Source organism: Halichoerus grypus, chromosome 4 (genome assembly GCF_964656455.1).
Source record: "Halichoerus grypus chromosome 4, mHalGry1.hap1.1, whole genome shotgun sequence".
Classification (NCBI taxonomy): Eukaryota; Metazoa; Chordata; class Mammalia; order Carnivora; family Phocidae; genus Halichoerus; species Halichoerus grypus.
The window spans coordinates 156,478,916-156,496,154 of NC_135715.1; the positions used below are offsets into that span (position 1 = coordinate 156,478,916).

Consider the following 17,239-nt stretch of genomic DNA (forward strand, 5'->3'; position numbering starts at 1 on the left):
TGGAGCACTGGGTGTTATGCACAAACAATGAATCATGGAACACTATATCTAAAACTAATGATGTAATGTATGGGGATTAACATAACAATAAAAAAATTAAAAAAAAAAAAAAAAAGAAAAGACAGACATTGACAAGGGCCCTGAAAAGTTAATGATGGATAATCTCATTAAAATGAACAAATGGCAACCTTACAAACAGAAAAAAAAAAAAAAAAAAAAGTAGATGAATGAATGTGAGGAATTATTTTCAACGACATGACAATAGTTTCTAAATCAACTGAATTTGGGTTGAGTAAGGCCTCAGCTCTGTCAGCTTGCTTGTTACATGACTTAGGCAACCCACTTGGGATCTGTGAGCCTCAGTTTCCCATATATAAAAAATCAGACTAGTAAAGGATGATGGAGTTTTCAGTTGATAAAGGACCTAAATGTGGTTTGTGAGACAATGTGCATTTGTCAGAGCAAGAAAGCAATGCTATTTGGCTTTGGAATATAGACTATGTCCTGAACCTCTTCTTAGCTGAATTTAGTGCTAAATTAGAGTTCTGTTATGATCTATCCCAGAATTATGTAGATTGGATAATTTTAAGTATTAAAATACAAGTCAAACCTTTCTTGCTCCTGTAGAGAGAAAAGGTGAAGCTGTTTTAGGAGGATGTAGAAGCATATGAAGTAATGAATATAAAATCCCCTAACTTGATTCAAGTTATACTGTTCAGCTTTCTAACTACATCCAACCCTCACTCAAACAGTCCCAGACACTTCACTCCCTCCAGTGGTATGAATCCCCCCAAAGGACCTCACTTAGGGCAGCATCTAAACCTACCATTCCTTGGAGACTATATGAATTCCAACCTAAGGTCTGTGTAGGGAGGACTGGGGACGCTTGCACAACTTTCGATATTCAAAGTGCTCAGTGGAGGGGAATCTGGGAAGATGGGAGCTTGAACCTTGGATCTGGAAGACTGTACTGGAAGGGTAATTACTTGGGAGAGGACTGATCCTCCTCCAGCTTGCACCCGAAGAGGCCTAAGAAGAGAGACCCACCACCCCCACTGTTCCACCCCACTGCAGGGGAGAGGATGCGGTCTGTTATCAGCACTCTGATTGTGTCTTCCCCTTCCTGTAGGTTTTCTAGCACCAGAGAGCTCTCACAGCTTGACTCAGATGGTAGTTAGGGAGCTCTCATCCATTAGTAAGTGGGGAAAAAAAAAAATCACAATCTGCCAACGGCAGGGAAGGAGTATAACCAAGCTGAACAAGGAGAAAACCTGGCTCTCACTGAAAAAAGGAGGATTATAATGAAAGGTCTGACACTGATATATGAGAGCACCCCAAAACCTTTCTGGTCCTAATCATTATAGTTTCTGAGTGAAAATTTTAATAGGAGAATTGAAAATGGAAAAATAAAATTACAGAAATCAAATAAGAAGTATATGGGAAATTATCCACATAAACTTGGCAGCGGAGGGTGGGTGGGGAAGAGCTTCTTAAGCAAGACTGGAAACCTACATGCAACAACAACAAAAAATTTGACAGATTCAACTAATAAAAGTTCAAAATCTATGCATAGAAAAAGAGATCATAAACAAGGAACAAAGACAAATTATAGACGGAGAGAAAACATTTGCAGCACACATAACAAATGGAGGGTTCCTATTTCTAAGACAAGGTACTTCTACAAACATATGAGAAATGATAAACAACTCAATAGGAAAAAAATGGGCAACAGATGAAAAAGGCGTGTCCAGAAGAGGAAAAGGAAATGCAAATACATAAATAAATACACTATCAGAGAAACACAAATTGATATAATGAGATACCTGTTTCTTGCCCTTCAAATTGACAAAAATTTAAAAAAGATGGTATTGTCTTGGCTGGCAAGGGCTTAAGAAAATAGTACGTTTTATATACATGTCTGACGGAGTAATACATTTTTATACTCTTTTTGCAAAGTAATATGGTATAATCCACTAAAATTAAAAAAGTATACATTGCTGCCTTCTCAATAATTTCACTTTTGGAAAGTTATCTGACAGAATTTAAGGTACCATAATATGAACACAAACACTGCAGCATTGTTTGTAATTGGAAAAAAACCTGGAAACAATCTGAATGTTCATCAACAAGGCTCTGGTATGAATAAATAATAAATTCTGGTATACACACTCACATATGTGTATATCTATCCCACTGCATGCTATAAAACATACAACTATTAAAAGGATCAATGTACACAGATATATATTGACTCCTAAGAATATCTGCAATAGAAACTTACATAAACAGTAACAAAAAAAGAAGGTTATATAATACTTGTTATATGATTCTAGTTTTCAAAAATAGATGCATATACAATTTGTATTTATTTAATACTCTCAAGGGAAAATTATGAAAGATACATACATCAGAATTACATCAGAAAGTAAATTTGGAAATGGAGACAATTTTACTTTAGGCAGCATCACCATTTTTGATATGTTACAATTAGTATGCATTTTCTTTTTCACTCAAATAAGTGAAACGAAAAATTTAAAATCTCCCAAATAACAAGTGCAACTAAATAGATAGGGGATATAGGACATAAAAAGAAATGCCAAATCATACATCTACTAGTAGGCAATTGTGACAGATTATTACATCATATTTATTTGTTCTTAGCAGTACTATTTTAATTCCTTGTAGGATCTCAAACCCTGATTAAAATTAGTTATTTCAGTTCACCAAAGGTTCTGATTACGAGTTACACGTTAGCGATTAACAAAAAGAGGGCATCATGATAGCCATGAAGGGAAAACTTAAAAAAAAAAGAAGGGGTATCATAGATGCAGAAAGATTGGAAACCATGGTTTACGACGTTACACTACGTTCTCACCTCCGCTGAGACCACAGTGGTGCCGGGCAGGAAATCTACTGGAATCAGTCAAACGACAATCAACTCACCATTGTAACAAGCCCAGTGCAGTGGCGTGTAGCCTTGGTTATCTTTGAAAGAACAATCCTCCTCGGAAAGTGCCATCTGGAGCAGCTCACTCAGCCATGTGGCGTGGCCGCGAGCAGCCGCATAGTGCAGGGGGGTCCTCCCTCTGGAATCTTTACAGAGAATCGACACTTCTTGCTCCAGCAGCATTTGCACACATTCCTCATGGCCTGTCATAATCTGATGCATTGCAATTAGAAAGACAAAACACATCTCAGAAGGGCAGAGATGCAGGAAGCAAGGCGGTGGCTAAGTGAGGCTAGGCTCAGAGTGAGCGGACGCCTGGGCCTTAGGGGAAGCAGATTCTGCCCTGCGTCAGAGGACAGAGGTGGACAACCCCAGCAAGATTCATGACAGAGTAGTCTGTGAACGCACCAGCATTTTAGAAACATCTCTAGACTCTCCAAACAGAAACTTGAAGGGTCTCATGACAGAGCGGAAAACATGGGCTTTTAGAATCAGGAAGGTACAAGTGAAATCCTGGCTTCCCGCTTGTAAAACGTGGACAAATCTATCTGCCTCTCTGTGCCTCACTTTATCCACCTGGAAGTGGGAATAGTAATGATGACTCAGAGGTTGTCGTGAGGCCTGATGAGATGTGTAAAGGCGCCCAGCCTGTGGCTCTGCCCACAGGACGTGTTCAAAAAATAAGAACTATGATTATGATATTGACCGCTTAGCGTTCTTCTTCTCTTTTCTTTTTCATTTATCATATTGTTCACCACCATTACCAAATAGCAATTTTATGATTTCTGTTTTTGTTTCATTTAGTTTGACATGCTTCAAAAAAATTTCAGCAGATGTATATGAAGACTCATCCACAGGATACATCTTTCAGGTGGCAAATGGCCCAACATTTGTAATAAAGAACAATTAGCACGGCTACTGAAAACTAGGTAATCATTGGAATAAATTATACCTCCTGCACACAATGGGGGATTAAAAAAATGGGGCGGAAAAATATTTAGCAACATGGAAAAAGGTCCTCGATCTACTTGGAGAAAAAAAGCAGTTTCCAAATAGCATCTTCAGTATTCTCTCTTTTTAAAATTCAAAACACATCCATATACAGCAAAAAAAGACTGGTGATACATACACCAAAAAGTAGTTATCTCCAGGGGGTAAGATTACCGGTGACTGTGACTTTCTTCTTTGAGCCTTAAAAATTTTTTTTTTGCAAATTTTCTATGATGTGCGTATAATCACAAAACAGAACCAATTCTACCAACAGCAGGTGTTCATGTATCTATTATCACAATCTAACATGAAATCTGAAAAGCAGGACCTAAGAGTACCTGCCATTATTTTACCTTTGCAAAAGATTTTGTCATTTCTTTCTTTCTTTTTTGTCATCTCTATACTCGACGTGGGGCTCCAACTCATGACCCCAAGATCAAGAGTTGCATGCTCTACCGACTGAGCCAGCCAGGTACCCCTGTAATTTCTTTTTGACTGACTGAGATTAATTACTTATCTTAGCAAAACATTCTTTTTACTAAAACTTCATATGGGGGGGGAGGGGGAAACAAGCTCACTACAAAACTGCTTCACTGAAGCTGAGGAAGATGCACATACCCCTCTGTGTAAAGCTGTGCAGCCCATGAGGTCAACAGCGTCTACATTGGCTTCCTTTTCAAGTAACAGTGAAACAGCATCAATGTGTCCGTACGCTACCGCGAGCATCAGCGGGGTTCTAGGCGGAGGAATAAATCAGGCTTTAAAAAAGAAGATCAGGGAAAACAAACACCCATCACTTCCAGAGGGAGGACACCTCTCTCTTCTCTCTCTCTCTCTCAACAATTGCTTAATATTTTCTGAGCATCCCCAGTTTGCTAGTATGATGCATGGAACAAGCCGTCTCCGTCCCTGGTCTCTAAAGGCCACCTGAAAGGGTGTCAATGGAATGATCAATACGATAAAATACAAATTGTTCATGTTGATCGCATCATTTTCAAAACTGTGTAGCATTCACCAAATAATCATTGAGCAGGGATAGGAGGCCCTCCTGCTCCTATCATTACAGCTCTACTTTATAGTTTTCTATGTTGAACTTCTGCTCAAGATTTTATTTGATCAAAGCTTCACTGCCGCAAAGAAAAGCCTGACAAGGCCAGAGGAAAAAAAAACAACAGAGTGTTGGGATCCGGGAGGTGAGGTTCTCGTTCTAACTCTGACACTAATTCATGTATCTGGGGTGAGTCACTCCTGCTTTGTTTTTTGCGCTGCATTTCCTATTTGTAAGGGAAATTAGGTGGGGGGATGGGCTAACAGATGGAAAATACTTTGGAAAAACAAACTCAGAAATGATAAAAATACGAAGGATTTTTTTTTTTTTATGATAGAGATAACCTCTTGAGGTCTGTCCTACTGTCATAATTAATTTACAAAATGGGAATGCAGCAGCTTCAGAAGAGGGTAAAAGTGTATACAAAGAAGAAACAAAATGAAAGAAAGGCCAGGAATCATGGCCACAGACATAAAAAGTTGGCTCTTTGTCATCAAGATATGCCCCTTCCCATACTTCTCTTGGATATATACTCTAGCACAAAGCCCCCTCCTTATTCTAGGGCTCTCAACTATGAATTTCACCCAAATATATACCAAACTAGAATTCAGCCATCAACCCTCCTAGCTGTTTAACAAAATTAACCAATTACCTGTTGTGATTGAAATGCCAACCCCAGGCCCAGTTTAAGAACACTTACTGTCCTTTGGCATCTTTCACATCAATTGCTTCTGGGTTGTCTGCAATTTCTAGTAATAGCCGCAAACACAGTGTGTGACCATTAATTACTGAAAAAGAAAATAATGGACATTCTTTTAACAGACCAGCACTACACAAATCGCTTCACAGTAAAATTTATTTGGACTTCAAATCAGTCGTTTTCAATGCTGCTGACAGCTATCCCCAGGTTTCCAGTTCGTACTAGCTGCTGGGCGAGATTTCGTGTTGTTCACCAATTCTTCTTCCCCTTTCTTCCCATCAGGGCACTTTGATCCTCACCTAACTTTTTCCTGGCTCCTGTATTGAGAGTTTATTCCTGAAAAATGATGTCCTTTCTTACCTTCTCATTTGGGACTGATAACCTCTCCTGAATGTTCAGCTTAATCTTTGTGTTCTTCTAAGAGAGTCACCCAATTCTGTATAATCCCGTGTCCAGCCTGCCTCCAGCCCTTTTTAAAAAGAAGGGATGGGAGAAGAGGCAAAACAGGGGAGCAGAACAGGATGGGAGGAGAGGAGGGAAGAGGGGAGCAGAGGAGAGGAGGAAGGGAGACGCAAACAGGTCCTGCCTTTTTTTTCTCCCAGTCACTTTACATTTGGAGGTAGACATTGGAGCAATAGTTCTGATTCATTAGCGGTGACTTGAAGCAAGACCTCACACCGGAAAGGTGTATGCAGGCCCTCGGCTTACTGCTCCTTGACTGACCAGCAGCTCCCAGGAGACTCACAGATGCGCCCCCTGAGGCTGCGGGACAACTCTGCCCGGGAGCTCCTCAAACTACAGCCCACGGTTTCTCTGCTTTCCGGGGTCTCCTGTGGCTGCCACCTCCTGTCCCCTCCGGCCCCTCCGTTCTGTCCCTGGCCAAGCTGTGACTGGGGCGCCCACCTCGCCCCTTCCCAGGCGCTGCCCCGTCCTCCCCATGCCCCTTCTCACTCTAGCGGGGGCTGCCCACGGGCAGGAAAGCTAGCCCTAATGTTGGCCTTGACCGCTGGGGCCAAATACAAGGTCATGGCCTAGTGCGCACCAGGCAAGATGCTACGCTGGGGAGTGGTGGTGCCTCCAGGGCTGGGAAGCAAGCCTCCTGGGATGATAATCTGCTGGGCTAAGGTATTTTCCGCTAGCTTGTTGAATGGAACCCACAGCCTTACAAAAAACACGGCCTTCCACTGAGGGAGTAGGATGAGAACAAATATGTTTAAAATTCCAAACGTGACCTTCTCTCCTTTCTGAACAATGAGAACACCATAAAACACATTGCTTTTACCTCGTTATGGCTGTGGAGAGAGAAGGGAATAGATGCAGCTATGTTAGGCTGATAAAGGCTCTTCTAAGAGCTGCGTTTTACAGTTCTTTTTATTGCACGCCGGTCGTGAGAGAATGCTAATTTAATAACGACATGCTTTCCAGGGACAATGCATATTAGAATTAGCTCACATTCATCAACACAGCTCAAATTAACTACAGGAATAATGCCCACATTGTGTAGACCACTGCATTCAGCTCATTCAGCAATGTTCCATTTATGTATCTCAGGAGGAAATTTTGTGGCCTGGAGTACAGGCAATATACTGCTGTTGCTGTTGTTTTGTTTTAAAAATTACGTTAAATCTATTACCACTGGTAAAATATGCAAGAATGTAATGTATGCTTAAAAGGGAATGATTAGCAGAGGACTGATAGCTAAATACTACAGACAATGGGGTCATGAAAGTGCCGGTATAGTGTATTTTCACTGATTCCTCTTCCGATATCAATTTGATATTCTTTAAATACTCATAATCATAATAGTTCCAAAGGGAAAAAAATAACAGTTCCAAAGATGCTTGATTTTTGGCTACGCAGAAAAAGAGAGTAAAATCATCTAAGTATGCTGGAGAACAAACCCATTTCTAAGGTGGTGTTTTGTTTTTGTTTTATTTTGTTCTGTTGGCAGGGTGTGGGGTGGTGTCCAGTAGATTCTAAACTTAGCCCTCGGGTAATTATAATTCCCCTTCTATCGTAAAAGTGTAGCAAAACTAGAATTCTCATTCGCTTCCCACACACGACATCTTCCCCAGCTGCTAACATCTCCTTTGGCCGTGCCCTGCCCACTCCAGCTTTGTCTCCACCCGCTCAGTCTCTCCCTGGCTGTGAGTGACAGCCATTTATCATGCTGCTCAAAGCCTACAACTGCCCCTGCAACTATCTGTGCCAAAACCTCTAATATCCGTCCCGGCTCCTGCCCCTCACCGTACTCCCAGGATTTGAAACAAACAAACAAACAAACAAAAAACTGCCCTCTCAAACTGGAAGAGATTCCGGAAGCGCAAGCTAAAGCTTCTGCACAGCAGACATTTTGTGGAGAATAGTCAAATAACAGCCTGCGTCTCTTTACTGAATGACAGGAGGGAAATCCAAGAGGAGTGAGTCGTCTTGACCACCAGGGGGCTCCATTGGACCACAACCTATATCCCAGTGGCAAATGCGTGACAATGATTATCCCTCATTGTTTACCTGTTTACAAGGACAATTTTCCACAATCAAAGTAGGCCTCTTGTAATTGTCAGGAAATACTGTACATCGTACCTAAAGCAGAATGCTTGCCATAATAATATACAACTAATCTTTAAGAAGGAGAACTAAATTTGAACTTTATAATAATACCAAGAGTGCCTAGAATACCAAACTTCACAATGATACTTTATAATAATTATATCAAGAATACCAAAAACACAAAGTGTGATGGGAAATGAGAATTTATAATTTAACCATACCAACCATTACTGACCTCATGGCTAAAGTTTTTTTCCAGGAACAATCACTTCCAGATAATTAGGCAACACCATGTTTTTTCAAGCTCTATATTGCTTTTCTTCAGTGGTTTGGAAATTCACGGATATATACATGGAAATAGTTTCACAAGACCTAACATTTTTTTCCAAGTAACAAGAATCATAAAGTCTTTTTGAAAAGCTGTCTTTACTCCTTGTTTCCCAATCCACCCATTATTTCATGGTCTGAATAAGATAGTTATTTCTCTTTATGAGCCAGTATCTACTATCCTGATCAAAGGCTGGTATCATTGAATTCCTGACCCAAAGGTATTTATGCCTCAGCTGAGCTAGAGATTCTTCCACATTACTTTTGTATCTGTGTATACATCCAGAAATGTCTTGACAGAATTTTATTTTATGTATATTGGAGAAAAGTCCCAAAAAGTCAAATTACTTACTCTTTGATATATACATAACACTTTTTAAGAGTCTTTATTTTAACACATGATGCATCAAGAATCAGCATCAGAGCAAAAGCTAAGAAGCGTCATTTAGACTGGCAGAATGATGTACCAATTAGACTGCTGTCTGATGACACTTTTTATGAAATAGCTGTGAAAAAAATCATTAATTTTATGCTTTAAAATGCTGTGTGATTCTGTCTGTGTAACTCATTTGAAGATCACATTACACCTTGCCTCCTCTTTAGGAAGTTTTGTGGTAGCCATTGGTCAAAGTTCTGAACTCTCTCCTGAGTTAAGATGGCAAGATAGAGCGCAGAGGATTTTTAGGGCAGTGTTTATAACATCTTACTTTGTATGATACTATCATGCTGGATCCATGTCATCATACATTTGCCCAAATTCACAGAAGGTATAGCACCAAGAATGGATCCTAACGTAAACTATGGACTTTCAATGATTATGATGGGTCAATGGAGGTTTATCAATTGTAACAAATGAAACACTCTAGTGAGGGTTACTGACAATGGGGAAGGCTATGCATGTGTGTGGGGGCGGGGTGGAGGGAGACAGGAAGTATATAGAAAATCACTATATCTTCCTCTCAATTTTGCTGTGAACCTAAAACTGCTCTGAAAGAAGAAGGCCAGAGTCTTTCTGGCTATAGAACACTAATCCTCTTCAAGCAGATAGTAGGCCAAAAGCATTTTGGAAGAGTGTAGGCATAGTTGATGTAGAAAGAAAATTGATACTTGAAAAGTTGGAATGAAAGAAAATGCTGTCATCCTTTTTCTTAGACTTGCAACCAGACTCTTGACAAGACCCACCTGAGGCATGAAGTGGGGTTCTTTTGGTGACATTGTCTTTCACAAAGATGGATGCGCCCTGATTGATAAGTGCTTCCACACATTCTGTGTGTCCCTTAAAGGCAGCCAGGTCCAGAGCAGTGCGGCCTTTCTCATCCCTGATGTCCAGGTCCACCAGCGACTGCAGAAGGACTTCCAAGGCCTGATGGTGCCCATTGTAGGCCTGCAAAGAAGAAACCAACCACTCAAATGCTCGCTCACCTCAAACCCCACAACAACCCACATGAGGGGCTGAGCCTCCCAGGTCACAGTTGGGGACCACTTCAAAGGGCACATCAGAAAAATGCTGGGGATAATTACTGAAATAGACAAACCGGAGAGTCAGACTGAAAAATTAGAATGCACAAGCTTCACAGCTACATAGGAATTTCTTCATGTTCTTTCTTGTTTGTCAGAGAATTTGCTCCAAAGGTACTATATTCTTATATTTATATCTATCAATCTAATAATCTAATACAGATTACCAGCTGAATGAATTAATATAATCTTCTATCAGTTCACTCCTAAACATACTGACACAATCAGAATATTCTGGGGGAGACTTTTCTGTTAAACCTAGAGGAAAAAAAATCACTAAGAACAATGTGGACTTGGTAATTCATCAGAAGCATACAGATCTGTTACAGCCCAACATTTTAATTTCTAAGCATGGGACCCCAGGCAAGTTTCTTAATTTCACTTAGAGTTTGTTTTCTCATCTATAAAATGAGAGCAATAAAAGCTGCCTCCCAGGGAAGATAAAAGATAAATTCACACAGGCTTTCCATAATATCCTGGACACAGTGGATGCCTCCTCCTTTCTCCTTTACTTCTCCCATTGATTATCATTAAACATAGACACAATTATGGAAATATATTCTGTGTACCAGCACCAAGTTCAGGCCTATTATGAGGTCCCATGCTATGTTAGGTTAAGAGGCTTCCCACTACTAAGACAGAAAATCGAAAGACTGAGAGATAATTTTCATTAAGTCTATAAGGTAAAAAAATGTATGTGCACACACAAGGCAAAGGACATGGGAAATAAAAGAGAGAAGAGGGCCAAGGATAGGAGGGGGGGAACTGAGGAAGGAGAAGGAAGTAAAGAAGGAGACACAGAGAAGACCTGCCCCCGGTGTCCTCAGCAGCCAGGCTCCCCCTCTTATGTCAGCTGCACCTTCTGCTTTCCCACCGTAGCGATTACTCGAGGCACAACATATTTGAAAAGAAGCTTAGCACAGACAAAAGATCAATATCTCTCATACACAAAAAGCTCTTACAAACCATTTTAAAACTTAGGAAAATGTACAAAGGGCATGAAAAGACAGCTTACAGAAAAATAAATATGAAAGGCCAATGAACATATGGAGGAAATACGTAAATTTTTAAGGTACTATTTTTCAACTACCAGATTGACACTGAATAAGTTTGGTCATGTCCCAGTACTAGTTAAGACAGGGGCACCTGGGTGGCTCAGTCGGTTAAGCATCTGCCTTGGGCTCAGGTCATGATCTCAGGGTCCTGGGATTGAGCCCCCTTGGTCTCCCTGCTCAGCGGAGAGTCTGCTTCTCCCTCTGCCTCCCCCCCACTCCCTGCTCATGCTCTCTCTCTCTCAAATAAATAAATAAAATCTTAAAAAAAAAAAGACATGGTGAAAAAAGCAATCCATGCTCTGTTGTGCTGGGAGTATGGTGTGACATTTGTGAAGAGTGATTTGACAAAATCAATCAAAAACTTTTTGAAAAACTATACTGCAGACAGTACGTATAGCATGACCTCATGTATATAAAAAGCAAATATATCTAGATATATACCTATCTATATCTATGTATATTTCTATATTCATAGAAAATTTTAGAATACAAAAGAAAGTGTTAATGGTGGCTACCTCGAGAAATGGAAGATAAAGAGTATATGGACTTACTACCTTTTTAAAAATCCTTTGAATTTTTCCTAAGTATATGTTAACAACAATAATACCAAAAACTAAATATAAAAGGATCCATAGAATTTAAGAGTACTGATAGGAATTGTTTTAATACTTTCTCTTTACATTATTTTGTGAGTGATTATGGTTATTATATATTATGTAGTAAACATATATATTACCTATAATATGCAGTATAATAATTCACATGCTGATGAATCTCAATATCCCATTTCTAACTTCTCCTTTTACTTCTAGACTTGTATATTCAACTGCCTATTGATATTTCCACTTGAATATATGCATCTCAAGCTTAACATGTCCCAAACCAAATTCTTAATTTCCTTCCTCAAACCTGCTCCAGCTGCAGCCTCTTCCATCTTAGTAAGTGGTAAGGCTATACCTCTAGTTGCTCAGGCCCAAAACTTTGGAGTCGTCTTTATCTTCCCTCTTAAGCCCAGGGTTGTAGTCCTATACAAGGGCTCTGGGACACTACGGCAAGTGGGTGTTGAAAATAGCCTCTGGCTCCCCATCCTAGCCTGGCCATGCCCTGTACAGGGATGTGTCTGCTGAGAGCAAGGGACCCCTCTTGCTAACCACACAGTGGTGTCATCAGGTTCTCTGGCCCCTGGCAGGAAAACATCTACCCCCACATCCCTGGTCTAATTCACACACAGGTGCGGTGTGGCTAGCAGCAGCCCTCAACACGCCATCATCTCTGCTCTTTCTTTAAAATATGTCCAGAATTGACCCAGTTCTCGCTATAGCACCATCCTCTTTTGCCAGGATTAAGGCAAGGGCCTTCCTTTCCATCCTTGCCCCACTGCAATCTATTACTCACACAGCCTCCAGATGAGCTCTCTTAAAACCCAAGTTGGACATACCAGTCCTTGATGAAAACTAGTCAATGGCTCCTTCCTTCCTTGATAATAAAATCCCAAACCATTCAGGTCCTCAGGATTAGGCCTCCTTCTACCCTGATCATCAGCATGCCTCCTCACTCACTCTGTTCAACCACACTAACCCCTCCTCCTACCCCATGGTTAAATAGATACATTTCCTCCTCCGGGCTATTGCATCTTTTCTTTTCTTTTCCTTTCTTCCTTTGCTATTGCATCTTCTCTCTCTCTCTTTCTTTTTCAAAGTTTGTTTGTTTTTTTAGTAAGCTCTACACCCAGTGTGGAGCTCGAACTCACGACCCCAAGATCAAGAGTCGCATCTCCTCTGACTGAGCCGGCCAGATGCCGCTGCATCTGTACTTCCTATTTCCTGTCTGAAAAGCTCTTTTCCCTGAGGGCCACGTGGCTCTCCTGGGACTTCTGCTTCCAATATCACCTTATCTGGAGGTTTTTCAGAGGCAAAAATCAGCGCTCCACCCTCCACCTCAGCATACTACCAGACACTCTCCAACCCACTTACCCTGCTTTATGTTATCTTTACAGCACTTATTACCACTTGATATCTGTTACTTATCTGTTGGTTTGTTTATCTTCTGTGGTTGAAGGCACTTCATGTGTATTGCTCACTGTTGTACCCTAAATCATGCCCAGGGCATAGTAGACACTCAACCATTATTTGGTGAATAAATGACTTAATATAATGGCTATTATTATCATTTATTAGTATTAGTAGGAGAAATATATACATATATATGTACATATATATATTTAGAAATATATTTTTAAGTAGCAGCTATTTATCTATGCAAACATTCTTTTTACTGATGACAAAACAAAACAAGCACCGTTAATTAATTTGTCCAAGATCACTTGATTATATGAAATTTCGAACTTGTACAAAGAGAAGAGGAGAGTGTAATGAGTTCCTATATACCCAGCACCCAGTTTCAGCCATTATCAACTGACCATAGGGGATTTTAGGCCAACTTGGGAGGACCTATCCTCTGCTAAAAAGCTGTGGTACTAGCAGTCTCTACATCAGGGTGTAAATCAGCCTATCTCACTTTACTCTGGGCTTATCTGTGACTTATTTGAAAACTGACTTTGTATAATACTTCTCATTTTAAAGTGTAATGGTAGCAAAAAAATGGGCAGAAGACATGAACAGACACTTCTCCAAAGAAGACATACAAATGGCTAACAGACACATGAAAAAATGTTCAACATCATTAGCCATCAGGGAAATTCAAATAAAAACCACATTGAGATACCACCTTACACCAGTTAGAATGGCAGAAATTGACAAGGAGAGGTTGGAGAGGTTGTGCAGAAAGGGGAACCCTCTTACACTGTTGGTGGGAATGCAAGTTGGTATAGCCACTTTGGAAAACAGTGTGGAGGTTCCTCAAAAAGTTAAAAATAGAGCTACCCTATGACCCAGCAATTGCACTACTGGGTATTTACCCCAAAGACACAGATGTAGTGAAAAGAAGGGCCATATGCACCCCAATGTTCACAGCAGCAATGTCCACAATAGCCAAACTGTGGAAGGAGCCGAGATGCCCTTCAACAGACGAATGGATAAAGATGTGGTCCATATATGCAATGGAATATTACTCAGCCATCAGAAAGGATGAATGCCCAACTTTTACATCAACATGGATGGAACTGGAGGGGATTATGCTAAGTGAAATAAGTCAAGCAGAGAAAGGCAATTATCATATGGTTTCACTTATTTGTGGAACATAAGGAATAGCATGGAGGACATTAGGAGAAGGAAGGGAAAAATGAAGGGGGGGAGTCAGAGGGGGAGACAAACCATGAGAGACTATGGACTCTGGGAAACAAACAGGGTTTTAGAGGGGATGGAGATGGGGGGATGGGTTAACCTGGTGATGGGTATTAAGGAGGGCATGTGTTGCAATGAGCACTGAGTGTTATATGCAAACAATGAATCATGGAACACTACATCCAAAACTAATGAGGTACTGTATGGTGACTAACATAACATAATAAAAAAAAATAATAAAGTGTAATGGTAGCAACTGATTCGCTTATATGGGAATCCTGACTTCACACCAAAGAGAAATGAATCCCCCGTAGATAACAGCAGCGTCTAGATGTCATCTGCAAATGCTGGTTCCTTCAGTGCCAGTTAACTATTATGACAAAGATAGTAAACATTTTAATTTCCATCTGTATGACTTAGCCTAGGAAAATAGAATCAGCTACTTATAAATTGCATGCGTATCTACAAAACATGTGGGCTAACATATTTAGATTTAATAAAGAGAAGACACAGGGGAAAGAGAAATGTACGTAGGAAGGAAGCCAGCGTGAAGGAATCAGCTCTTTTCAGAACAGCGGAGTCACATTACAAGGCACTTAAGCTAGGTGTTAAACTTATCCCCACACTTTCTTCTTTAATCCTCACCACAAAAAATAAATCCATCAGCCTGTGTTAAATTTAGAGGCTTAATAATAATTAAAAAAAAAGATGGAGTGACCCTGCTGGTAATTAGGATATCTTCAGAATTCCAACCCACACTTTCTTCTCTATCAGGCACTTTAAATTATCTTAAAGACAGAATGGTTCAAAGGCCAGATTTACCCATAGAATTCCTTTCATTTCTCCCCCAGTCTAGCTTGAATTTTAGCATGCAAAAACATTACCCCACAGAATCGAAGACATAAACTATGTACACTCAACTTTAAGGGCAATTTAAGGGGAATAATGAAAGTAACTTTGATTAGACAAGAACTTTCACTTATTGCCACACTTTAGAGCTTAACCTGGAAACAAAGGAACATGTGATATGGAATTCTATTTTAGGGTTAAATGCAAGATTCTGTCTTAGGGCAGGTATACGGTTCTTGGAGTATATAAAAATGTATCAATAAAGCTTTAAACTCTTTGAAGGAGGCTCAAGTAGGCAGGAAAGGAGACCTTTCTCATGTCAGCAGTACATGATGAAAATTGCCCTATTCCTCTAGTTCCATCCTAAACTAGCTAATTAATAGGTAGTTTCACCAATAATTTCTGAAATAACTAAAAGAGGAGGTAATCACAGAAAAGAACAAATATGCTGGTTCAAAAGCACGGAATAGTTCGGCTTTCAATAGACAACCCAGTTCAAACCTTTACAGAGGTAGCAATCAAATAGTTTAAATTTGCTTTCTGAAAAATCTTTATTAAAAAATATATCGTTAGGTCACTTAAATATGTCTTAAACACAACTAATTTCTTTGAACTTTTTAGATAGGAACTGAGGGCAACGAGGAAAAAGAATTTGGGATCTCAACAGAATCCACGAAACAATGGGTCCGTCTGGAAATCTTGACAGCTGGAGCCTTTCATTTGCATAGCCTTGTTTCTTGATTTAATTTTGTCAAGTGGATGAAATGTTTATGAAATTCACTGGGTTGATAACCCTGGAGACTTGAAGCATTCAGCCAGGAAATAGTAACTCAAGGCAGGTCAGGTTTCTTGTGGCAGTCAAGGTTTGGGGGCATCTGGTTCTATTTCATTGCTAGAATTCAACCACAGAAGAAATAATGTGCCTTGGGTTTTTATCAAGTTAATTGCCACAGAGGTCCCTGGAGAGGGTGATGGGCATACTTGCAGGGTTCTTAAAGCAAATAATAATTTTTTAAAGGTGTTAGCATTTAGAGGGCAAGAATAACATAGTTTTAAAATTCATCCACTGCTATCACCCTGGTCAAAGTCATCGTCACCCTGGTCAAAGTCATCGTCGTCCTCATCCTCATCATCATCATCAACACTTCCTGGTTATCTTGCTTCTGTTTTTGTTCCCTTACAAAGTAAACTCAACACAGAAGCTAAAGTGATCCTTTTCAAACAAAAGTCATATCATATCATCTGTTTCTTCAAATTCCTCCAAATGGTTTTCTAATTTGCTCAGAGTAAAAGTTGAAGTTCTTACAACGGAGTAGGAGGCCCTCCCCTGACTCCCCGCCCCCTCCAGGACATGTCCCACCCCATCCCCTACCACTCTCCCTTCCCCACTCTGCTATTCTGGGACCACGCCAAGCATGCCCTTACCTCCAGGGACTCTGCACTTCTGGACTCTGCCCAGAACACTCTTCTGTCAGATATCAACATGGGTAGCTCTTAAGGTCTCTGTTCAAATGTGAGATTCTATGCTATAAAAAGTTGAGCCTCATCTGCCACCTCAGTGCATCTTACTGGTCCCATTTGTAGCACGGGCAGCACTTCCTACCATCTGGCATGTTATATATTTACTTGCCTATTTCTCTCCTAGACTGGAAACTCTACAAGGACAGAGGCTAGGTGTTTACCGCAACCTCTCCAGCTGCCGAACACATGCTTAGCACACTCACAGTCGGTATATGTCAAATGAAAGAATGATACGTTAGCATTAGTGAGGATGAAGCTAGCTGATTGCACCTGTGTGCCAGGCACTGTTCTAACCACTTTACGCGCATTCGCTCATGCCATCCCCACAATGGCCCCATGACAGAGGTACTGCGATTCTCCTCATGTTACGGGTGAGGAAACTGAGACACAAGAGGTTAGGTATTTGGCCAAGACCATACAAAAAACAAATAAATTTACAAATGAGACAGGGTTTGGGGGTCCTTAACTTACTCCTTTTCATTTACAGGTGGG

The 17,239-nt window shown here is 40.4% G+C and overlaps 1 protein-coding gene across 5 annotated transcripts in view; it reads right to left on the reverse strand.

Moving 5' to 3' along the window:
* ANKRD44 (ankyrin repeat domain 44) overlaps positions 1–17,239 on the reverse strand; it is a 319,460-nt gene that overhangs the window by 20,653 nt on the left and 281,568 nt on the right. For all 5 annotated transcript variants that reach the window (XM_078071145.1, XM_078071141.1, XM_078071144.1 and 2 more), the window contains exons 18-21: positions 9,745–9,946; positions 5,686–5,773; positions 4,556–4,673; positions 2,944–3,160 (exon numbers count right to left, since the gene is read on the reverse strand). In XM_078071145.1, the coding sequence (XP_077927271.1) occupies positions 2,944–3,160; positions 4,556–4,673; positions 5,686–5,773; positions 9,745–9,946 (625 nt within the window). The remainder of the gene's footprint in view (positions 1–2,943; positions 3,161–4,555; positions 4,674–5,685; positions 5,774–9,744; positions 9,947–17,239) is intronic.